The 25,557-nt window shown below is 43.3% G+C and overlaps 1 protein-coding gene across 1 annotated transcript in view; it reads left to right on the forward strand.

The window, feature by feature from the left end:
* The first annotated feature begins 8,960 nt into the window (after positions 1 to 8,960).
* The window catches only part of acer2 (alkaline ceramidase 2), a 50,113-nt gene continuing 33,516 nt past the window's right edge, over positions 8,961 to 25,557 (forward strand). The window contains exons 1-2 of the mRNA XM_028805825.2: positions 8,961 to 9,311; positions 24,920 to 25,034. Of these exons, the coding sequence (XP_028661658.1) occupies positions 9,201 to 9,311; positions 24,920 to 25,034 (226 nt within the window). The 5' untranslated portion in view covers positions 8,961 to 9,200. The remainder of the gene's footprint in view (positions 9,312 to 24,919; positions 25,035 to 25,557) is intronic.

A 25,557-nucleotide genomic window follows, 5' to 3' on the forward strand; every position in this document is an offset into this window, starting at 1 on the left:
TAAGAATTTCATTTCTTGGACTTAGAATTAAAACTGCATTAAGGTAAAAGGTTTTGGAGATGTTAGCAAAAACAAAACTGCTGACCTTTCATCTACCATCCTAAAGCTTGTGCAGAATAAAAACAAAGCCTTCACCCTACATAGTTTGACTCATTGGCATTTTTCTTGAGTTTATTTTATGGCATTATGTACTGATATGAAACAACACAAATACAGAACGGACTGGAATTTGGCAAACATGTTCCAGAACAAAAATGATAGCTGAAACAATGTTTTGTACTTCAACTTGAATCTTTTACCCTGCTAACTTTTCCCATTCTGGATGTTGTTGACAGTGGCTTCAATTTTTAATCCTAATTTAGACCTCTCCATGTTGCATTTCAATTATTATTATTAATTGGCTGACATCTTTATCCAAGGTGACTTACAACATTCAAGATACAATTAGTGCGGATGGCGCAGTGGTAGCGCTGCTGCCTCGCAGTTAGGAGACCTGGGTTCGCTTCCTGAGTCCTCCCTGTGTGGAGTTTACATGTTCTCCCCGTGTCTGCGTGGGTTTTCTCCGGGCACTCTGGTTTCCTCCCACAGTCCAAAGACATGCCGGTTAGGTGGATTGCCGATTCTAAATTGGCCCTAATGTGTGGTTGGTGTGTGGGTGTGTTTGTGTGTGTCCTGCGGTGGGTTGGCACCCTGCCCGGGATTGGTTCCTGCCCTGTGTTGGCTGGGATTGGCTCCAGCAGACCCCTGTGACCCTGTGTTCGGATTCAGCGGGTTGGAAGATACAATTGGTTACATTTCTTTTGCTTTTGCAGTTGGAGCAGTTGAAGTGACTTACTCGAGGTCACACAACGTCAGTAGCAGGGTTTGAACCCACAACCTCAGGTTGTGAAGCCCAAAGCTTTAATCACTACGTCACACTGTCTGCCTAATTAATCTTAAGAAGGTGGTTATGGCTTAATAATATAGCATAACATAACATTCTCAACTCTACTTGGTCCACATGAGTGGCACAGTTGGCGAGACCTTAGACATTTAGCACTCATGGTAGCAGATTTTGGACAAGGCGCTAGTCCATTACAGGGCCCACTGAGCAAATATAGGCTCACCAATTAAATTTAAATGCAAGTCATAGTGCTGAGGTGCCACCCATTGCACGGCTACACTCGGATCCCAATCCGGGTGGTTCGTCATTGCTTGGGTGCAGCAATGCGCTGTAATCAGCCCATGCTCCCAATCTCCTTCTCCTTCATGTCTTGGGGAATGTGGAAGAAAAACTGGAGTACCTAGAAGAAAACTCATGTCTGCCATTGTGGAGAAGGTGCAAACTCCACATGAAAAATAATCAGGTACAGAAATGAGACACAGAACTGTGCTGCCCTGTGGTTCTGTAGTACTTTCATTTTTTTTTTTGCTGCCCACCCATTTCCTTTAATCGTGTCAACATAGGCTCAGCTTTTATCTTCAAGGTAACAAATTAATTTCAGTGTTAGTTCATTTTATGTATATATAAATACTGCTCAAATTAATCAGAGTATAGCATCAAGTTAATGAAACTTCTGGGCTATTGATCTGGCCAGTTAAGTAGCAGAGGGGCTTGTTCATCAGTTTCAGCTGCTTTGGTGCACTAGAGGGGCAACAATGAGATGACCCCAAAAACAGGAATGAATGGTTTCACAGTTGGAGGGAGGCCACTGACATTTTTCCCTCCTCATCTGTTTTGTCACTCGTTTTGAATTTGGTTACGGTCAGTGTCACTACTGGTAGCATGAGGTGATACCTGGACCCTACAGAGGTGGCACAGGTAACTTCTCCAGGATGGCACATCAATACGTGTCATTGCCAGAAGGTTTGCTGTGTCTCCCAGCACAGTCTCAAGGGCATGGAGGAGATTCCAGGAGACAAGCAGTTACTCTAGGAGAACTGGACAGGGCCCCTGGTAAAAGGTCCTTAACCCATCAGCAGGACTGACCAGTATCTGCTCCTTTGGGCAAGGAGGAACAGGATGAGCACTGCCAGAGCCTACAAAATGACCTCCAGCAGGTAGGCCACTGGTGTGAATGTCTCAGACCAAACAATAAGAAACAGACTTCATGAGGGTGGCATGAGGGCCCAACATCCTCTAGTGGGCCCTGTGCTCACTCCCCCACACCATAGAGCTCAATTGGCATTTTCCATAGAATACCAGAATTGGCAGGTCCACCACTGGCACCCTGTGCTTTTCACAGATGAGAGCAGGTTCACCCTGAGCACATGTGACAGACGTGAAAGGGTCTGGAGAAGCCATGGAGAACGTTATGTTGCCTATAACATCGTTCAGCATGACCGGTTTGGTGGTAGGTGAGTGATGGTCTAGGGAGGCATATCCATGTAGGGACGCCCCAACAGGCTAGACAACAGCACCTTGACTGCCATTAGGTATAGGGATGAAATCCTTGGACCCATTGTCAGACCCTATGCTGGTGCAGTGGGTCCTGGGCTCCTCCTGGTGCATGACAATGCCTGGCCTCACATGGCGAGAGTATGCAGGCAGTTCTGGAGGATGAAGGAATTGATAACCATTGACTGGTCCCCATACTTGTCTGACCTCAATCCAATAGAGCACCTCTGGGTGGGACATTATGCTTCGGTCCATCTGATACCTCAGACTGCCCAGGAGCTCAGTGATGCCCTGGTCCAGATCTGGGAGGCGATCCCCCAGGACACCATCCGTCATTTCATTGAGAGCATGCCCTCCAATTTTGTCAGGCATGCATACAAGCACGTGGGGGCCATACACACTACTGAGTACGATTTAGAGTCTTTGCAATGAAATTTCGACAAAATGGACTAGCCTGCCTGCCGCATCATTTTTTCACTTTGATTTTCAAGAGCAACTGCCTGTCTCCAGGAATCTCCTCCATGCCCATGAGACCGTGCTGGGAGACACAGCAAACCTTCTGGCCATGGCATGTATTGATGTGCCATCCTGGAGAAGTTGGACTACCTGTGCCAGCTATGTAGGGTCCAGGTATCGCCTCATGCTACCAGTAATGACACTGACCGTAGCCAAATACAAAACGAGTGACAAAACTGATGAGGAAGGAAAAATGTCAGTGGCCTCCACCTGTTAAACCATTCCAGTTTTGGGGGGTCATCTCATTGTTGCCCCTCTAGTGCACCTTCTTGTTAATTTCATTAACACCAAAGCAGCTGAAACTGATTAACAACCCCCTCTGCTACTTAACTGGCCAGATCAATAGCCCAGAAGTTACATTGACTTGGTGCTATACTCGGATTAAAAAGTGTTCCTTTTATTTTTATGAACAGTTTATATATATAATGGTGCTGACTCTTGCATTAATTGAGAAGTAAATCAGTGCTTAGTCAGCAGCAGTATGAGTTGGCATTTCATAATTAAATGAGTGGCTTTAGTGCCAACCCACAGGTGAACCTTAAACAAAAAATATTCTGAATTGAATATGAGTCCATGCACATTAGCATTAAAAAAACAAATCAATCAATCAATCAATCTGAATGACATCTGACAGTTATTAACATTGAACTATATTGATTCTAAGCAAAGTGGCCACACATAAAACGGAATCAGAATCTATTGGCCAATTTATTGGCCAATTATGCACGCATACAAGGAATTTGACTCCGGTTTTGAAGACCCTGCAAGTATAAGTTATACAGTCATATGAAAAAGTTTGGGAACCCCTCTTAATTCTTTGGATTTTTGTTTATCATTGGCTGAGCTTTCAAAGTTTCAACTTCCTTTTAATATATGACATGCCTTATGGAAACAGTAGTATTTCAGCAATGACATTAAGTTTATTGGATTAACAGAAAGTATGCAATATGCATCATAACAAAATTATACAGGTACATAAATTAGGGCACCCCAACAGAAATATGACATCAATGCTCAGTTAAGCCTCCTTTTGCTAATATATCAGCCTCTAGACACCTCCTATAGCCTCTGATGAGTGTCTGGAATCTGGATGGAGGTATCTTTGACCATTCTGCCATATAAAATCTCTCCATTTCAGTTCAATATAATGGCTGCCGAACATGGACAGCCTGTTTCAAATCATCCCATAGATTTTCGATGATATTCAAGTCAGGGGACTGTGACGGCCATTCCAGAACATTGTACTTCTCCCTCTGCATGAATGCCTTTGTAGATTTCGAACTGTGTTTTGGGTCATCGTCTTGTTGGAATATCCAACCCCTGCTTAACTTCAGCTTTGTGACTGATGCTTGAACATTATCCTGAAGAATTTGTTGATATTGAGTTGAATTCATCTGACCCTCGACTTTAACAAGGGCCCCAGTCTCTGAACTAGCCACACAGCCCCACAGTATGATGGAACCTCCACCAAATTTGACAGTAGGTAGCAGGTGTTTTTCTTGGAATGCAGTGTTTTTCTTCCGCCATGCAAAGCGCTTTTTGTTCTGACCAAATAACTCAATTTTGGTCTCATCAGTGCAAAGCACTTTGTTCCAAAATGAATTTGGCTTGTCTAGATGAGCATTTGCATACAACAAGTGACTCTGTTTGTGACGTGAGTGCAGAAAGGGCTTCTTTCTCATCACCCTGCCATACAGATGTTCTTTGTGCAAATTGCACTGAATTGTAGAACGATGTACAGATACACCATCTGCAGTAAGATGTTCTTGCAGGTCTTTGTAGGTGATCTGTGGGTTGTCTGTAACCATTCTCACAGTCCTGCACATATGCAGCTCCTGTATTTTTCTTGGCCTGCCAGACCTGCTGAGTTTAAGAGCAGCTGTGCCTGTGGCCTTCCATTTCCTGATTGCATTCCTTTGCTTTGAGGATCCCATGCTGTCACTCTTCAGAGGAGAGTCAAAGGGAAGCACAACTTGCAATTGACCACCTTAAATACCTTTATATCTCATGATTGGACACACCTGTCTATGATGTTCAAGGCTTAATGAGCTCATCCAACCAATCTGGTGTTGCAAGTAATCAGCATTGAACAGTGACAGGCATTCAAACCAGCAAAATTACAAGGGTACCCAAATTTTTGCACAGCCAGTTTTTCACATTTGATTTAATTTCATACAACTAAATACTGCTTCACTAAAAATCTTTGTTCGGAAAACACCCCAGTACTCAGATGTTCCTAGGAAATGAAAGACATGCCACTGCTATCTTTTTTGTTGAAAGTAGAGTACATTATTATGCAGGCTGAGAGGGGTTCCCAAACTTTTTCATATGACTGTATAATTCCTGCGGTGTGTTGGCTCCCTGCCCGGGATTGGTTCCTGCCTTGTGTCCTGTGTTGGCTGGGATTGGCTCCAGCAGACCTCCGTGACCCTGTGTTTGGATTCAGCGGGTTGGAAAATGGATGGATGGATGGATGTATAATTCGACATACATAAAACTGTTAATCACTCACCTCAGATTAAAAATTAGCAAGAGAATGACATGTAAACAAAGTACAGAGTGCAACTCAGTCCAAGAAATGCTGAAATAAACACTGGAAAAACTACAAGTATTAACCATATGTAAACAGTATTGGAAGACACTGGGAAGCCGGGAGGGTGGGGTGCCCAGCCGGACTAAGCTGAAATAACCATATGTGATCTTGATGGCCTGTGGGAAAAAAAACTGTTCTTATATTGACTTGTTTTGGTGTACATTAATCTATAACGCCTGGCTGATGGATGAAGTTCAAAGAGATTGTGGCCTGAATGTGAGGGGTCGGTGATAATTTTCCCAGCCTGTTTCATGACTCTGGAATAGTGCAGTTCCTGTAACTGGGCAGACCTGGCTAATTGTTGTAGCCTGTTTTTGTCATTTGTAGTCATTGATCTAAAGGACATTGTTATGGATGAGTTGAGAACAGACTCAGTGACTTCTGTGTAAAACTGAATCAGCAGCACACGTGGAAGGTTGAACTTCTTCAGCAGTTGCAGGGAGTACATACGCTGTTGTGCCTGTTATATGATGGATCCTACATTGGTCAGCCATTTCAAGTCCTGGGAGATTATGGATCCCAGAAGTGTGAAGGTTTCCACAATGGTCACAGCAGTATTAAGTATGGAGAGGCAGGGGGTATAATATTATGGGATCGCTCCTGAAGTCCACTGTCATCTCAAAGGGTCAGCTGCTCAACCCCTCGTCTGTATGCAGACTCGTCACCATTCCTCATGAGCCCAATGATGGTGGTGTCGCCCATGTATTTGATAAGTTTGACAGAGGGATCCTTAGAGGTGCAGTCATTAGTATAGAGAAAAAAGAGCAGTGGGGAGAGCACACATCCCTTGGGTGTCCGTGTTGATCATGTGATAGCGAGATGTAAATTTCCCCAGTTTCGCCCGCTGTTTCCTATTGGTCAGGAGATTGGTGAAATTATGTATACAGTATAGGGAAAGTAAAGTGCCTAGGTCAGAATTTCTGAACCACCTCTGTTTGTATGGGGAAAGTCATGTGATGGACTATTAGAAATACGGCATAATGTCAAAGAAACTCTGGGATTTCATTTATATATATAAATCAATTTCATTCAATTCAAGTAGAATCAATTTATTTCAATTTAATAAATGTACAATAAAAGCAATGCTTTTGTATTGATTGTGGACTTGAGGCACTACCATTCCCTCAGTACTAAAAGCATGCATATGGATAGTTTCAGATACCTAGACGTCCACATCACAAAGTTAACTTGCCTGGTCCAAGCACCTTGACACCCTGTTGAAGAAGGCACAACATCATCTTTACCACCTCAGATGCCACAGGGATTTTAGGCTGCCCTCCCGCTTACTGAAGAACTTCAATATATATCTGCCATCGAGACTATCCTGACAAAATGTACTGTATATACCGCCTGGTTTGGAAATGGCACACATCCGGATTGCAAGGTAGGCCAGCTATCTGTACCAAGAGATGTCTGTCCAGCCATCCTAACAATGGCCTCTTCTCTGTGAAATGGTCAGGGAAATGCTACTACTCTCTGGAGACTATCTCAGATAGACTTAAGGAGGAGCTTCTGTCCACAGTCTATTTGTATCCTAAATGAGCACAGTGCCTAGAGCTACATGAAGAAGAAGACATTACATTTATATAACATGTTCCTCACCACTCAGAGGTCTTTATACAGAGAATGGCACCGCACCCACTTCAGCCATTACCAATGTGCAGCATCCACCTTGATGATGTGATGACGGCCATTTTGCACCTGTACACTCACCACATATAAGCTATTAGGTGGCACAGGAGTAAAAGAGATAGCAGTCAGTCAGAGACAGGGGATAATTAGGGAGTCAGAAATGACCAGGTCGTGGTGGACAATTTTGCCTAGACATTGGTGAATACTCTACTCTTTATGAAGGATGTCCATGGAACTTTCATAACCACAGATGATCAGTACCTCAGTTCTCATCTGAAGGACGGTGCCATTTTTACAACATGGTGTTCCTGTTACTGCACTGGGGCATTAGGATCCACACACAGATGCCAGGGTATGTGCCCCCTACTAACCACACCAACACCTCTTTCAGTGGAATCCCCAGCTTTTCCTAGATGGTGTCTTATCCAAGTACTGATGCCCTGTTAACTTTTTCAATATTATTATTCATTTAATTTTTAAAATATGAATATAATACTGCCATTGTACATATTAATATTTGTAGAGTTGAGTATTTACTAGTTATTGTTGTTTTATATTCTAATGCACATTCTTTAAACTAAGCATTTCACTACCTACTGTATTTTACTGTGTATAATTAACTGTAAGTGACAAAATTTAATTGGATTTGATTTGCAAAAACTTTCAAATAACTTTATTCAGCAACATTATAATTGTACTCTTTTTTATGAGGTGGATTATGCTGCTGCTGAAGAATGTGAATTTCCCATTGGGATTAATAAAATATCTATCTATCTATCTATCTATCTATCTATCTATCTATCTATCTATCTATCTATCTATCTATCTATCTATCTATCTATCTATCTATTATTTCCTGCGGTGGGTTGGCACCCTGCCCAGGATTGGTTCCTGCCTTGTGCCCTGTGTTGGCTGGGATTGGCTCCAGCAGACCCCCGTGACCCTGTGTTCGGATTCAGCGGGTTGGAAAATGGATGGATGGATGTATTATTATTTCTTTCTGTTATTCATGTTGGAACTTACAGTTCCAGTGCCTTTCATCCAGATTAATGTTGGTGATTATTTGGATTTTTTTATATGCTGGCATGCATTTTATGTATCTTTTTCATCTTCAGTTTTAACAAGTATTTTAACCTGAAATATTATTTTTTCCCCATGACAGACTATAATATTGGACATGTGGAGATGGACAAATTGGAGTGGTGGCCCTGAGGCTAAGGATCTGCACCGGTACCCAGAAGGCCGCTGGTTCAAATCCCCATTACTGCCAAACTACATGCCACTCTGCTGGGTCCTTGAGCAGGACCCTTAACCTGCAATTGCTCCAGGGGTGCTGTACAATTGGCTGACCCTGCACTCTGACCCCCAGGGGAATGAGAAAAAATAACAGGTTCCTAATACAAGAAATTGTATAAGGTGAAATAACAGCTCTGCTACAGAATTCCAAATGCTTGCCATTTTTTGATTATTTGTAATCTTGCAAACAGACCTTTACCTGTATATATGTCAGGAAAGGCATTTGGCAGTAAAAATTACGCCGAACCCTCAATTAGCGAAGTCTAGCACAGCAACCCCATATAAAAATGGGAATAGCTATGGAACAAGATGATGATTAAGGAGTTTTCTCGCCTGCAATACTGCAGGAAATCGTGGGGGTTCTGCAAACAGCACAAACGCTCGGTGGTGGGCGCTTCTCTTTCAAGCGCTCCTCTCCAGCCTCAAAGAAGCCTCCTCGTCCCGGACTCCCGGACTAGCAAATTGTCAACACACACCAAGTGCTGGCGCCGCGCATGCGCACTTCGCGCTCTACGCTGCAAGTTTGATTGACCGTCCGGGGCTCCTCTCTTTCTTCCTCTCATCGGTTGGTTGTCTGCCGGTGTCCCGTGTCGTGCCCCGTCTTTAATGTCAGGAAGCTAGCGGCGACAGCCAGAGAAAAACAACAAATTATGCCTGATCTAGAGTGACGCGCGCGGACGTGGGGCGAGGAAACAGCTGACATCCGCTCGCTGGTGAGCACAAGTGGCAGCGGGGGCCGCCGTGTGTCACTAGTGGAGCGGAGCAGGCGGCGGCAGCAGCGGCAGCATGAGCAGCACCCCGAGGCTGTGGGAACAGCTGCAGGCGGGCAGTTCCGAAGTGGACTGGTGCGAGGGAAACTACCTCATCTACCCTAGCATCGCTGAGTTTTACAACACGGTGTGTACGCGTAGCGGCCTCTCGTATATATGCGTTGGTGTATGTGCGCTCGAAGTAATGGAAGAGCGCAGCTTTGTGTCGACTTGCTAATCGGAACGCATGAGTGTGTTGTGTCCTCCGTAGGGCGCCTGTTCCGTGGGTCTTTGTGTGTCCGTAGTGGTGAGCGCATCGGACTGGCGTTTGTGTCGGACTTGTCAGGGGGATCTGTGGTGGCACTCGAGAGGTGCATGTGCGCTGCTGACAGAGAGGCTGTGTGTGTACACGTCAGTCCGTGCATGTTTGTTTATGCTGCTGTGTCTCAGAATGCGTGTAACTGTGCGGGGCCACCTCTGCGCTCAGGACTGAGAAGCCTTGTCCGTTATGTTTCTTGACTTTGTTTATTTAGAACTTTTAAGCTTGTTCTGTCATAATGCAGGACAGGCTTTTGCGCTTGCTTGTGTTTTGATGTTTATAGCACGTTTACTTTTGTTCATGTAAAGCGAATGTCATCATGTGTGGAGGCATTAGTTCCGCGCAGTAGCTTTAGCGGTCACTGGTATGTGTGTCGTGCTTCTGTATCTGTTGTGTGTTTTGATTGTGTGCTTGTGTGTGGGGGAAGTACCTAGCAGTGCCCATGCCAGAGGAAGTGTACGGTACTCTGTTGAGTTTTGAGTTTCGGTGTTTTTAGAGTTTGTTTATCAACAAAAAAAATATCCGTTTGTAGAGCAAGAAAGGTGGGCTTATGCGTTTGTTTATTTTTAGTAGTGTGTTTAAGTTTATGTCTGTAAAGTGTCTGAGTGTGTACTTGCATTTAGCATAATCCAGATTTGTAATTGTGACAGAGGAGGTCTGTGTGTGTGACTGTCAAATGGTAGAGTTTGTGTTTGCCTTTTGATAATTGTGTTTCAGTGTAGGTCATGTTGGGGGATTTTCTTTTTTAAATTAGATTAGATAATCTGCAAGGGGAAATTCAGATGCAGGCAGCAGTAGACACATACAAAACAAGGACACATACATGCACACAGTTACACTGATAAACTGTAGCAGAAAACTAACAAGAACATGGGGAAAGGATTCGATTAGGTACATTTTGTTAATCCTAAGGGGAAATTCAGATGCATACAGCAGCAGAAGCATAAAAAAACAAGGATACAGACTTGCAGGAAAATAATACAGCCAATCAATTGATAAATAATTATGTATCGTTCAAATATTTCAAAATGAACTTCACAAGTACATTAGGTGGAAGCATTATGCCTGATAGCAGTGGGCAGTTAAGACTCCCCAGAGGTGCTTCTTAGCACACTGTAGTGGAATGAGCCTGTGGCTAAAAGTGCTGCAAGAGAGCACCTCCTGGAGGGGATTTTCCATAAAGGCATCCGATTTTGCCACCAACCTCTTTTCCAGTATGTCCAGGGCTATAATAATATTCTATATATATAATTCACTAAGTCCATGGCAAGCAAGACGCACGCAAGACAGCCACGCCCGCCAACTCACAGACCATGGCGCAAGAGCGAAAGCATTTGCCAAGAATGTGTTCATTAATCAAGAACGAAAGTCGGAGGTTCGAAGAAGATCACGTACCGTCGTAGTTCCGACCATACACGATGCCGACTGGCGATCCGGCGGCGTTATTCCCATGACCCGCCGGGCAACCAATCGGGTAACCAAAGTCTTTGGGTTCCGGGGGGAGTATGGTTGCAAAGCTGAAACTGAAAGGAATTGACGGAAGGGCACCACCAGGTGTGGAGCCTGTGGCTTAATGTGACTGAACACGGGGAAACCTCACCCGGCCCGAACGTGGCTCACAGGTGCATGCGACTGAGGCGGTGTGTGGAAAATGAACGGTCAACGTGACTCACAAGTGCATGTGGACTGTACACAGACGAAAGCAATTCAGGTGAGGAGTTGGGGGCGGACACATGAGCAGGCAGTGCATACTAAACGATGACTAAGAGATGACTTAAGAAATTGGCAGACTAAAATGGCGGGGGCAGAATGGGCATCAGACAATCGAACTTGCCTATCTAGAGGATGTAAATGTCCTAACACGGGTTCCGTAGGTGAACCCGTGGAAGGATCGTTACCGGTTGTGCCGACCCGTCGTTGGACGGTTAGGACCCGAAACCTCTCGGGCCCGCTTCCCCACCCTCTCTCCAGAGTTCCATCTTTGCATTCACTTACAGTCGTATCCTCAAACCCACCCCGTTTGGAGAACTGTGTCTTTTAGGAAGTGTTCACCCATCAAAACATAATTATGCGGCGTATGCTATGTTTTTTGGAAGGAGTTCTGGTGATGATACGAGTAGCTGCAGCGTTCTGAACCAATTGGAGTTTGCAGTTTGTGAGGAAGACCAGAAAGGATACAATTACAATAATCAATACGAGATGTAACCAGAGCATGGACAAGAATAGCAGTGCTGGTAGCTGAAAAAGATGGATGTAAACGGCTGATATTACATAGATGGAAATATGCAGACCGAGTGACATTATTTATATGTGCCTTGAATTTTAAGGTGCTATTGAGAATAACACTTAAGATCTTAACCTGGGAGGAAGAAGAAATTAAAGAATTATCAACAGTCAATGAAATATTATCACATTTATCTAAAACAGATTTAGTTCCCACCAGAAGAACCTCTGTTTTATCACTAGCAGACAGCCATGATTTAACTTCCTGCAGACAGTTAGAGAGGGAAGAAGGTGGAAGAGTGGCCCTAATACGATTCCGTAGGGCTATACCACAAATAGCATTATAAATGCAAGTTGCAGTTTTATTATTTACGCATATAGCTTAGCTTGAAGCAAGGTCCATATTAATGCAGTTTGCCTGAATGATGGTTCAGTTGGTAAAGATGTCATCACCAAGATTGCACTTGTTTTATTTTATTTTAATTTAGTGAATACTGTGTAATGCACCTGGGCCTGAAGCCTTGAAGTAATAGTGCAACTATCAGTAATAATACAATTATTTATTTTATTGTTATTATTTATTAGTTTAAATATTATGAAGTTTAATGATGGTAAAGTTGTTTAAAAAGTCACTTTAACGTGTCAGTGGACAGAGATTGTTAACATTAACAGAAAGTGTAGTTGTTTTACAAAAATATTTACTATTTATTCCTTTTCTAAGACATGTTCAGTGCAATACAACTTTTGACAAGCACTTCTGGATATTTTACTAAGTCTAAATGCCTCTTTGTATGGTTGAAAATATGTTGTCAAAATTACAGTTTAAGTTTTTGCAAAATTTGTTCAATAAAAAGGTTCTATATTTTAACTGCATCTGTCATGCAATGTGATACCTTCTCTTCATTAGAGCCACCTCCTTGAAAACTGTCACTTTATGGGGCAATGCAAACCTGTATTAAGTAATTGCAGTGGAAAATGTGGTTAACACCCACTCATGCATGGGAAAAAAATACCGTCAAATACCGTGAAACCGGGATAATTTAGAAAAATACCGTGATATAGAATATTGGTCATACCGCCCACCCCTACGAGACAGTTTTGCTTCCGCGGTTTCAGACGTGTGTTGTAGGCGCCCACGTCTATTGTTTTTATCCATGCGGGCTCGCATCTTTGTGGACCCGTGGGGCCTCCGTAGGTGTGTTAGAAGCGCGTGGACCATGCTGTGTTGTGTGGCCATTTAGTTCAGAAGCGCGTTGTAGGCGCATGCGCCTTTCATACTTTCACGCGCCTTCCGTACTATCTTTGTGGACCTGTGGGGCCTCTGTAGCCTCTTCCGTTTGACTCTGGGGTGCAGCGCGGAATCCTCTTTTTTGTGTGGCTGTGTCGTTACCTATGGGCGCGTTGCCTCATTTCTTATTTACGTTAGTTGAGCTCCTTTGTTTTTGAGCTGTGACTCCTTCATTCTCGGTGGATCAGACTTCGCTCGCTGTCGGCGCCTGCGCACTATGTCTCCTGCGTCCATGGGCATGCCATGTACCTGCGTCCATATCCGGTTTACCATTCTCGGTTAGTAATATGGATACATTTTGTAAAAGAGTGTCTGGTGTGGTAGTATGCACATGCTCCAGTGTCTGTCTATCATATGCTGTTTGTGTCTATTATATGACATTTGTGGTTTTTGGTGCTAAAGTGTGTTTATTTATATGTGTAGAGGAGTTGTTCCCAAACTTGGTTCTGGAAACCCCCTCTGGCTGCAGGGTTTTGTTCCAACCAGATTCACAATCTGTAATAATAATTGATAAAAACTGATTTCATTTAGTTAGCTGGTCTTTTTTTCTTCTTCTCTTATTCTACATTCAGAAAAGCACAGCAGCATGTTTATTACATTAGAAGACATTTAGTAATATTTCTGTTTTGTTCTAAAGCTTTAAGTGCTTCACTCTCTGTTTTTGTTTTCCAATTATTTTCTCCTTTTTCTGTATAGTTTTCTCCCTTCATTTAACCGTAAGCAGACACCCAGGAAGATGAAAGCTGAAGCTAGTTTAGAGTCAGACCCACTAATTAGTAAATAATGAATTAAATAACTAGAACACCTGGAAAAAGCAGAATGATTATTAGGATGAAAATACTGTTCTTTTTCTTTTGGCTGCTTCTGTTAGGGGTCGCCACAGCAGATCATCTTTTTCCATCTCTTCCTGTCCTCTTCATCTTGCTCTGTTACACCCTTCACCTGCATGTCTCCTCTCACCACATCCATAAACCTTCTCTTAGGCCTTCCTCTTTTCCTCTTGCCTGGCAGCTCTATCCTTAGCATCCTTCTCCCAATATACCCAGCATCTCTCCTCTGCACATGTCCAAACCAACACAATCTCGCCTCTCTGACTTTGTCTCCAAACCGTCCAACTTGAGCTGACCCTCTAATGTACTGATTTCCAATCCTGTCCATCCTTGTCACACCCAATGCAAATCTTAGCATCTTTAACTCTGCCACCTCCAGCTCTGTCTCCTGCTTTCTGGTCAGTGCCACCGTCTCCAGTCCATATAACATAGCTGGTCTCACTACCATCCTGTAGACCTTCCCTTTCACTCTTGCTGATATCCGTCTGTCACAAATCACTCCTGACACTCTTCTCCACCCATTCCACCCTGCCTGCACTCTCTCTTTCACCTCTCTTCCACAATCCTCATTACTCTGTACTGTTGATCTCAAGTATTTAAACTCATCCACCTTCGCCAACTCTACTCTCCTCATCCTCACCATTCCACTGACCACCCTCTCATTTACACACATGTTTGCTGTCTTGTTCCTACTGGCCTTCATTCCTCTCCTCTCTAGAGCATATCTCCACCTCTCCAGGGTCTCCTCAACCTGCTCCCTACTATCGCTACAGATCACAATGTCATCAGAAAACATCATAGTCCACGGGGACTCCTGTCTAATCTCATCTGTCAACCTGTCCATCACCATTACAAATAAGAAAGGGCTCAGAGCTGATCCCTGATGTTATCCCACCTTCACTGCATCAGTCACTCCTACCGCAGACCTCACCACTGTCACACTTCCCTCTTACATATCCTGTACAACTCTTACATACTTCTCTGCCACTCCCGACTTCCTCATACAATACCACAGCTCCTCTCGAGGCACCCTGTCATATGCTTTCTCCATGTCCACAAAGACAATGCAACTCCTTCCGGCCTTTTCTATATTTCTTCATCAATACCCTCAGAGGAAACATTGCATCTGTGATGCTCTTTCCTGGCTTGAAACTATAATGCTGCTCACTAATCAAGGACATCTATGAAGAGGATGAAAATACTGTTAACAAGTTAAAAAACATATTCCCCATATAACTGCTGTGGGAAACAGCCCGGACACAGACAGACGGACATCGTTTTAAATCCCAACACATGTTTATTTTACAAGTATTTACAAATATTAAAGTGCACAACCCAGTTCTGCAGCACCAATCACCCCAATAGTCCAGGCCAACACACAATGCCCTTCCTCTCTCTCTCACTCTCCCTCTCTGTCTCTCAATGACCTCGTCCTCTTCCACCCGACTCCAGCCATCGAATGGAGGGAGGCGGCCCCTTTTATAGCCACCCGGATGTGCTCCAGGTCCTTCCTGGCAATCTTCCACCGGCACTCCCCAGTGTGGCGGAAGTGCCGGCTGCAACCCCGGAAGCACTCCGGGTGTCCCTAATCCTCTTCCCCCCAGCACTTTCGGGTGTGGCGGAAGTGCTGAGGTCCAAGGCTGCCAAGGCATCCAGGTGCCCCCTGGTGGTGACCACGGACCCCTACAGGGTTGAACTTCAAAGCTCTGTACCCGTGGCCCCCAAAGCAACCAGGGCAGTCCTCCCCTTGTGGTCTGGAGGAGGCACAAGCCCTCCTCCGGTCCTCCTGGGCGTCCCGGCTGGGTACCACCCCCAGCCGCGTGCCACACTGCGTAACACACTTTAACCCTTTGAACCCGGCAGGCTGGAAAACTGGCCTGCCAGAAAGGTGTATATACCCAAAAGGCCGGTTTACCTGTCTGCCCATCTACCGTCATTACCCAGCAGGCCGCTATACCGGTGAGTGCTATGTTATTGTCTATGTCGTATGCACCACTGATGCTGCTTGGTTTTGCTGATCCGATCGCTTTCGTTGTTACATGTGGGTTTATAAGGCGAAACTGAGAATGTCCATCCATCCATCCATTTTCCAACCCGCTGAATCCCAGCCAACACAGGGCACAAGGCAGGAACCAATCCTGGGCAGGGTGCCAACCCACCGCAGGACACACACAAACACACCCACACACCAAGCACACACTAGGGCCAATTTAGAATCACCAATCCACCTAACCAGCATGTCTTTGGACTGTGGGAGGAAACTGGAGCGCCTGGAGGAAACCCATGGAGACACGGGGAGAACATGCAAACTCCAAGCAGGGAGGACCCGGGAAGTGAACCCAGGTCCCCAGGTCTCCCAACTGAGAGGCAGCAGTGCTACCCACTGCGCCACCGTGTCGCCCAACTGAGAATGTTTTATTAGTAAATTCAGAGAGGTTTTGATTGCTTTATTATGCTGAAACATAAAAATCAGTCAAGCAAAGCAAAAAGGGCAGTAGGTAGTACTGCAGTGGGTGGCAAGGAGCAGGTATCAGAGACAAAACACGGCCAAAAGCATTAGAACAGCACCACTGTGGTCAGGCAAACCTTTATTGGCTGTCGGCATGCTGTGAGATTATAATACACTGGTAGGGAGCATGTGCCGCACCCATCACACGGCAAACCACCCAGATTGAGATCCGAGAGCAGCTGTGCAACGGGTGACACTTCAGCACCACACTGAACAGTGCAGAACAAAAATTAAGAGAATGCTTAAGTCAATAAATGAAATATTCAAGTGGAAAATCGTTACTGAATAATACCATTTAATTCATTGAGAACAAAATGATGTAACGATGGTCTAAGGAAACCAAAACTGCAAACACATTGAGGGCTGATTCAACATCACACCGAAAGTCAAAGTCAAAAATTGAAATCACAGGCTGATCCAACTTGCATGAATTTCATCCCGGCAACTCCTAATATGACTCAGTAGTGTGTATGGCCCCCACATGCCTGGATGCACTCCCAACAATGTCTGGGCATACTCCTGATGAGCCAGTGGATGGTGTGTTAGGGGATCTCCTCCCAGACCTGGATATGGGAATCAGTGAGTTTCTGGACAGTCTGTGGCACAGTTGGCGCCCTCGGAAACACTGATACGTAATGTTCCACAGGTTCTCAATTGCATTAAGGTCTGGGGAATGTACAGGCCAGTCATTGGCATCAGTGCTATTGCTTCATCTACTCACTCTGGCCACCAGCGTAAGGTCTGACAATGACTCTGGGGTTTTCATCCTGGTACCTAATAGCAGTCAGGGTACCATTGCCTAGCACACTGAGGTCTTTTCGACCCTTAAAGTATATGACCCCCCCATACCATCACCGACCCACCACCAAACCGGTCATGCTGGATGATATTGCAGGCTACATAACGTTTTCTCAAGACTCTTTCACGTCTGTCACATGTGCTCGGTGTGAACCTGCTTTCATCTGTGAAGAGAATGGGGTGCTAATGGCAGAGCTGCCAATTGTGCTATTTTCTGGCGAATGCCAAACGAGCTACACAGTGACGGGCTGTGAGCACAGGTCCCACTAGAGGACGTTGGGCCCTCATACCACCCTCATGGAGTCTGTTTCTGACAGTTTCCCTCCTCACACACAGGAGCAGATACTGGTCCTGCTGCTGGGTTGATGTTCTTCCACGGCCCTGTCTAGTTCTCCTCATGTAATGGCCCGTTCTCTGATATTTCTTCCTGCTCTTGAAACTGTGCAAGGAGACACAACAAACCTTTTTTGCAACAGACATATGGAAGTGCCATACTAGATGAGCTGGACTACCTGTGCACCCTGAATTGGCTGCAGGTACCGCCTCACGCTACCAATACTGACAAGGACACAATTGATTGGGGTTTGACTGGGCTTGGGGTGCTGGACCGACCTGTATGGTGAAGTCTGGTCAAGCAGATCGACCCCACTTAAAAGCAGGGAAAGATGAAGAGGAAGAAGAGTGTTTACATTCATTAGTATGTAACTGTCAGTAGTGAAATAATTGAGTTGCTGAGCATGAACGTATACTATTGGCACAAGCAGTTCAATATTATGTACAGTACATGTTGTAAATCTCTGAATAAATAATAAAAGAAAAATCTTGACTAATACACTATATATTTCTCATAACAGACTGCAACTGTGCATTCTCAGTGGATATAAATGAAATTAACTAAGTCATTGGGGAGGATTACATAGCAGCTGTATCTGGGACAGAATTACTAAGCCTTTTACAGTCTTGAAGAAAGACGAAAAGCATCTGAAACACGTCAACCAGGCTTCTATGTGAACTGTGTTCATCCTTTTACAACATATGGGGGCTGAATAATAGAATACAGCAGTGGGCAAATTTGTTGGTACCCCTCCGTCAAAAAAGAAGAACCTGCAGTTGTCTCTGAAAAAACTTAAAACATCCATCATTGTTTATTCCACATTTAACAATAATCAGACTTTGCTTTAGAGTTTGGAGTCAACAGAATATTTCAAGTAAAAACACAAATAAAAATGGCATGGACAAAAATAATGGGACCCTTAACCTAATATTTTATTGCACTACCTTTAGAGACACTCATTGCAAACAAGCAATTCCTGGAGCTCTCAATGATATGTCTGCACCCTTCAACAAGTAGTTTGACCCACTCGTCCTGAGCAGACTTCTCCAGCTGTGCCAGGTTCATTGAGTTTTCTCCAGATTGCATGTTTCACTTCTTTCCATAGATATTTGATTTGTTTCAAATCATGGCTCATAGAAAACCTCTTCAGAATAGTCCAATGTTTTGTTCTTAGCCATTCTTGGTGCTGTTAGCTGTGTGTTTTGGCTCATTACCCTGTTGGAAGATGGATGACCTGCAACTGAGGCAGAGCTGTCTGACACTGGGCAGTACGCTTCACTCCAGAATGTCATGATAGTCTGAGATTTCATTGTTCCCTGCACAGACACAAGGCACCTTGTGACAGATGCAGCACATCAGCCCCAAAACATAACTGAGCCTCCTCCATGATTCACAGTAGCTATGGTGTTTCATCTGTGGACAAAGAGCTGATGTGACTTGCCAGAAAGCTCCAGTTGTGTCTTATCTGTCCAAATAACATTCTAACAGAAGCATTGTGGCTTGTTAATATGCATTTTAATAAATTCCAATGTGGAATTTTCATGTTTTTCTTTCAAAAGTGGTCTTCTTCCATTGAGCCCACTGTCACTCAAAAAGTGAAGGATGGCACAATCAGACACTGATGGAGTTCAGCTTGCATCTTCTTTGGAAGTTGTCCTTGGCATTTTGTCTACCATTGTCACAATCCTCCTGCCCATTCTGGGGTCAATTTTCTTCTTGCGGCCACATCCAGGAAGCTTGCCTAGAGTCTCAAGGACCTTAAACTTCTTAATATTTGCAACTGTTGTCACAGGAACATTAAACTGCTTGGAGATGGCCTTCTAGCCTTTTCCTTTAACATGCTTATCTAGAATTTTCTTTCTGATTTTCCCAGACAACGTTCTTCATTATCTTCTTTGGTCCATGTTCAGTGTGGGACACACGATGACACCAAACAGTAGAGTGAATGCTTTTCTCTATTTAAATCAGCTGACTGACTGACTGAACGATTGGAAATTCAAGAAAACAGCTAGTTTGAAAAATCACTAAAAACTGATTAGTGAGGACTTTTTCTAGGGATTTGAACAAATGTGTCCAGGTCATTTTAGAATATCTTTGTAGAATAAATAATACTTGATCTCTTCTCACACTTGCTTTGCTTTACTAGATAACATATCAAAGACGTGCAAGCATACAAGGTACAATTGATTTTCATTTCGTCACTTTCAAGGGGCACACAGCACTTTTTCAATGAGCTGTAAGAGGACCAAAATTTGTCCGTCTGTATTGATACTTGACTTCTTTAGAAGTGATGTTGTATATCTCCTGCTTTGAGACTGCATGGTTACAGACTATTATAAGAAATCTATAATGTATTAGTCAAGATTGTGTTTTGTTTATTACCATATATACTCGCGTATAAGTGTCTTGAAACCCAAAAAATCATAAAATCAGACCCAACTTATATGCCTATTCAAAAATACGACACCCCATTTTTTTTTTTTTTACATCTTCTTGCCTCCTCCAATCTCGCACCACTTTCTCAGACACATTGAATTTTGTTGCAGCAGCACAGTTTCCAATTTCTTTCGCCACTTCAATGACTTTTAATTTAAAACCAGCTTCATAATTTCTTCTAATCAAACGATCCAATATAGATAAGGGATGCTCTTATGATAAACGTGTATGAGGGTGTGAGATACAAAAAACACAAAACATTGCAAACGTTGCTTTGGGATAGTTTGGGTATTACTGTGTGCTCACGTAGGCACAGGTGGGCGTTAGCATATCGTAATATCTTGGATCAATAGCGAGAGTATTCTGCATTCAACTTATATGACCGACATTATAAAATACTGGAAATTATATGGTAAAATCAAGCCCTGACTTATTCGTGGGAGAACTTAAACGTGAGTATATACGGTATTTATAATTTATGCATGGATTTGAACATATACAATATTGAAGTGCTTGTGCCAATGGTATGTGTTTATGCTTAAAGGAATACACTTTTTTTATGTTACTTGCCCCATGTACAGTAATCCCTCCTCCATTGCGGGGGTTGCGTTCCAGTACAGTGACACTAAACTATGTACATGTAATAAGTACTGTACGTAGATAATTAATTATGGTTACTCACCAACAATGACACGACGACTTGTCCGATAACGATGAGTTTAATTTTACTGCACAACAAAGGATAGCGTTACAGCTCTTCTAAAGGAGCCTCTTCAGGCGACTGTTTACACCGCCGTTGTTCTTCTTCCATCACTCTTCAATCCAAATCCCTAAAGCAGATTCCATCCAGACTACTGCCTTATCACGTCCACTTGCAACTCGTTTTGTGCCCTGGTTAAAGGACACTGCGGCCGTAGATCTTATATGCTTTTCCTCCTTTTTAAATAAAAAGAATCGTGGACTCATTGATGCCGTAATGGTGTCCTGCAGCGGTGTAGCTGTTCCCTTCCTTCAACATATCCAAAACTTTTACCTTTTCTGCAATCATTTGCATCTTCTGTTGGCGCTTGGACACGGCCCCTGAAGCAGTAGCAGGAGCACGTTAATGCTGAATGAGTGAGATGAGACTTCCTGGTTAATGCAGCACTCCGTCGCTGAGCCAATCAGCAGCACACAGGAACTTAACTGTGTGCTCTGATTAGGTAGCTTCTCAGTCATCCGCCAATAGCGTCCCTTGTATGAAATCAACTGGGCAAACCAACTGAGGAAGCCTGTACCAGAAGTAAAAAGACCCATTGTCCACAGAAACCCGCGAAGCAGCGAAAAATCCGCGTTATATATTTAGATATGCTTACATATAAAATCGGTGATAGAGTGAAGCCGCGAAAGTCGAAGCGCGATATAGCGAGGGATTACTGTAGTTTGTAGTTATGGTTGAGAAAAATTTGTAATCTAATGTTTTCGTGGAGAATGGACATAACAAAATTTCTAATGGGACCCAGACAATATCAAAAAACATCCATGAAATAAAAAATCTCACGTTACTCGTGTTGCGTAATCCACACAAGTCATTCAGTTGCGCGTTCACAATGTGCTAAACATGTGTGTTTTTTGCTAGAATATTGTTAAAGTAGAAAACACATGGTCCTCCAGTTCTCCCAAAATCAAGGTTCTATCCCCTGAGGGTAACAGGTACTGACAGGTTGTGCACAGCAGAAAGTGGGGTTGTCATTCTTCTTCCTGTCATGGTTGTCTCGCGCTCCGCTGACATAGCTGCTCTTCTTTTTGTCTCTCCCGTGTTGCCCTCTCGATCACTTTCCCTATGCATTTTGCAAAGAAAAGATACGAACCGCAATAAGTGTGTCAAGGTTGCAGTTAGGCACATTCCGTGAATATCAGCAGGGTCACACACAGCATAGGCTGGAGCTGTCAACCTTCTTCTTCCTAGCCTTGTGCTCCACCGATGTTGCAGCGTTTCTTTTTGTCTCTGCCATATCACCTTTTTGATGTGTTTTTCTTTGTAGTTTGCCATACGAAAAACGCATATTTAACAATATTTTTGCAAAAACGTATATTTTACATGTAAACATATGGATGACTTGACTTATGGATTATGATATGAAAAATGTGAGACTTTTTTCATGATATTCTTTGGTATTGTTTTCTGTTGTCCAGCGTTGGTCACCACTGGGTCTTGTCCTATCAGAATCTTTTGTCTAAACATTTTTCTCGGCCATCACTACAATCTTCGTGGGTAAGTAACATATAAAAACAAATATTTTTGGGTGGAGTACTCCTTTAAGCAGTGTCTATATCAGTGTGTTTTTCATAGGGATTTTGTCACTCCATGGCAAAAATATGAGGGACGTTCAAAAAGTTTTATATTTTCGTTGGAAACGATGAAGGAATTGGTTGTGTCTGAGAGTGTCATGTGACTAGGAAAAATGCATTGCAAAGGAAGGTGACTATGTAGAAAAGTGATGTGACTTGTTTTTAAAATTCATAATAGAGTTAAAAAGAAGTGTGGAAACCTTTTTCGAATGTCCCTCGTAGTTGCACCCAGAAACAGTGGTCCTATTTATTGGAAAAACTGTATGGCATGGCCTTGTCTACAGTTCTGTTGCATTCACATTTGCCACTAGAGGATGGTGAACGGGCCTCACTATAAAAGAAGGTAATTTGATAGAGATGGATCATGAAGACCTTTGATTGCTTGTAATGCACCTTCAGCACACAAATAATACGTGAACAGCAATTTGGAGAGCAAGATCGAACAACCACATTGAAACTAGCCTTGGTCTTCCTGTAGCTGGATGGTATATTTAGCCAAACAGTTGTGAAAATAAGAAATGTTCATATGGAATGAATGGAAGTGCATTTAGGCCAGGAGACAGGACCCAAGTGATGGAGAATGGAGGATGCTGGGGAAAAGCGCAAAGACATATAGTGGAAACAGAAATGTTGGTAACCTTTAAGAAGTTTCTGGATGAGATATAGGGACTGCTTACCTATTAACAAAGCAAACACGCTTGATGGACTGAATGGTCTCCACTCCCTTGGCAATTTTCTTATGTCTTTTACTTTAGAAAATGGCTATAGGAAGGTTATTGCATCTATCGTTAAGGATCTGGGAGCCCCAGTGGAACAACAGCGCACAAGAAGTGAAGTATTGTATGATAATCTGTGTATCATCAGTTTTCACTATCTACAAAGATCAGAAGTCAATAATTTGTAGAAGTAGAACCCCCCGTTCATGATCTTCATTACAGTTTCTGCCCACGTCCACTTACCATTTTCATATCACCTTTGGTGGCTGACCAGTCTGGTATCATTTTTCCAGCAGGTCAATGCCTGACTTACAATGCTTACCCCTCCTACAAATTACTATTAGATGTTAATACCTTTTATTTGGCTAGCTGCAACTCCCGATGTGTATTTGGCAAAGCATGTGTTAAACATTCTTAAATACGAGCTACTATGAGATTCCTGCTCTCTGCAGACCATTACCACCCTGGAGGATCACTTACACAAGGCTTAAAGGTGCCACCTTTACACATCAGTGCAACTCCATTCCACTAGGAGTGTTAATCTCTGGGGGGCTTGCTTGAAGATAATGTCTCCCAAATGTGGCCCTTACCTAGACGTACAAATCTTTTTTTTTTCTCTGATATTGGCACCAGTTCTTTCTCAAGTGTGACCTCATCTGTATGCTGTTTTCCATGCAAAATGGATGACTGCTTTTGGGTACAACTGTTGTTTCACCAGAGCAAGAGTGTATCATTTTGAATTTTCTTAATGGCAGAACTCTGTGTCTCTAGAGTCATTGTTAATGGCGTGTCAGTATGGCATCTCTGGGTGTACACATGTATGTGTGTGTCTTCTGAAGTGTACTGCGTTTGGACAGTTGTGTGTGAGGGCTTCTCAGTCTGTATGTATGATCACTAGAGACGTGCACGTGTGTGTATCCACTGTGGCGGGCGGCTGGAACTCTTGACCGGCCGGGATGCCCAGAGTGTGGAAGGACGGGAGAGTATTTTTGGGACAGTTTCTCCCCCGGGCCGACAGAGGGCAGCCCCCCTGGTTTTCAGCAGGGCCATGGGTCATAAGCATGGGAGATCAACCCTGCTGGAACCCATGGCCACCAACAGGAGGGGGCACATGGACCTTTCCAGGGCCTTATTTGGCTGGAAGAAGCACGTTAGGCACCTGGAGTCCTTCCAGGTGCCCTATAAAATGGGGCCAGTCCCACCATTCAGAGGCCAGAGTCGGGAGGAAGCCTGAGAAAGAGTGGAAGAGAATGGACTGGCGGCAAGGAAGAGAATGGACTATGTATTGTGGTGTTGGTGGTTTGTGCACTTTTATTATAAATTAACCGGGTGTTGTGTGTTGAACCTGTGTCCTGCCTGTCTGTGTCCAGGTTAGGGTGGCGTCACACCACTTAGACTAGTGCTGTGTATGTACTTATTAAACTCTTTGAAATGTAAAACGAAGGCTACAAGTTATAGGAAACATACAATTTCTTTGTCTTTGTCTTTGAATGCGTGAAAGAAATCGTCTTCTGTTCCCTATTTTCAAGCTGCTGTAGTCAGCAAATATGGAGGATTTATATCTGTGAAGAATGTTGTGTTTCATTAGCCGCACTCCGTAACTGTGCTGGCTTTTAAAAGTGCAAAAAAAGAGCATCCAGATAATAAACAGAAATGTTAAGGGGCTCATTTTCTTTGATTTCACAGTTTTTGTTTTTTAATTTAACTTCTCATTTTGATTCATCTTTGTCTTCTATGTATATTTGCAAGTATTTTACACCCCAGATATTTTTTTCAATACGTTTTTCTTCATAAGTTCTTCTTATTTTCATTATTTCCTTCTGTTTTTTTGCTTTGCTTTACTTCTGCTTCCTTAGTACAAGTCATGTTTGGGTACTGGGGATGTGGGGAGGGTTCAATTTTATTTATGCATTGATTTTAAATTTTCTTGCAGTTGACTCTTTTTTTTATTCCATGTTGTATTTCATTTCAGATCAGCAACATATTATTTTTTATTTTGCCACCTCTGCTAATATGCTTATTTCGTCAATATGCAATACATTTCAACAGTGGGATTTATCTCATTTGGACCCTGCTGGTTGTGGTGGGTAAGTGGAGCCTCTTAATTTAAAACCTCCTAAGGTTAGGATTTCTTCACATAGAGATGTGGATGTGAAGGAACAAAATTAAATCAGTATAATTGTGGATGATTCACTTTTGTGGGGCATGGTGGACACACCACAGCCATTTTAAATGTGGAGGGATGATACTACATTACAGATGACTGGTGAAAAGAATGAATGGACAGGATTATACATTCAGGTTGCTCTTTCAACAGTGGGTGGAAATTTCAGAAAGTGTGGCCCAGTTCTGGTGGTGTCTTTGTTTCACTTGCAGAAAAAAATAAGCAAAGAAATCTTCTAATTCATATTACAACTTCACACCTAATTTATCCAACTCTGGGTTGCAGGAACCCAGAGCAGTAATACGTGTTGTGAAAGGGTGCGTCCCGGACACAGACAGGCACACACGTTTCAGTCCATCACCACACGTTTATTTACACTAATCACACTATATACAAAAGTCACTATGCACCACACCAACAAACCCCCACAGTCACCCAAAGTCCTG

The sequence above is a fragment of the Erpetoichthys calabaricus genome, chromosome 7, assembly GCF_900747795.2.
Source record: "Erpetoichthys calabaricus chromosome 7, fErpCal1.3, whole genome shotgun sequence".
NCBI lineage: Eukaryota > Metazoa > Chordata > Cladistia > Polypteriformes > Polypteridae > Erpetoichthys > Erpetoichthys calabaricus.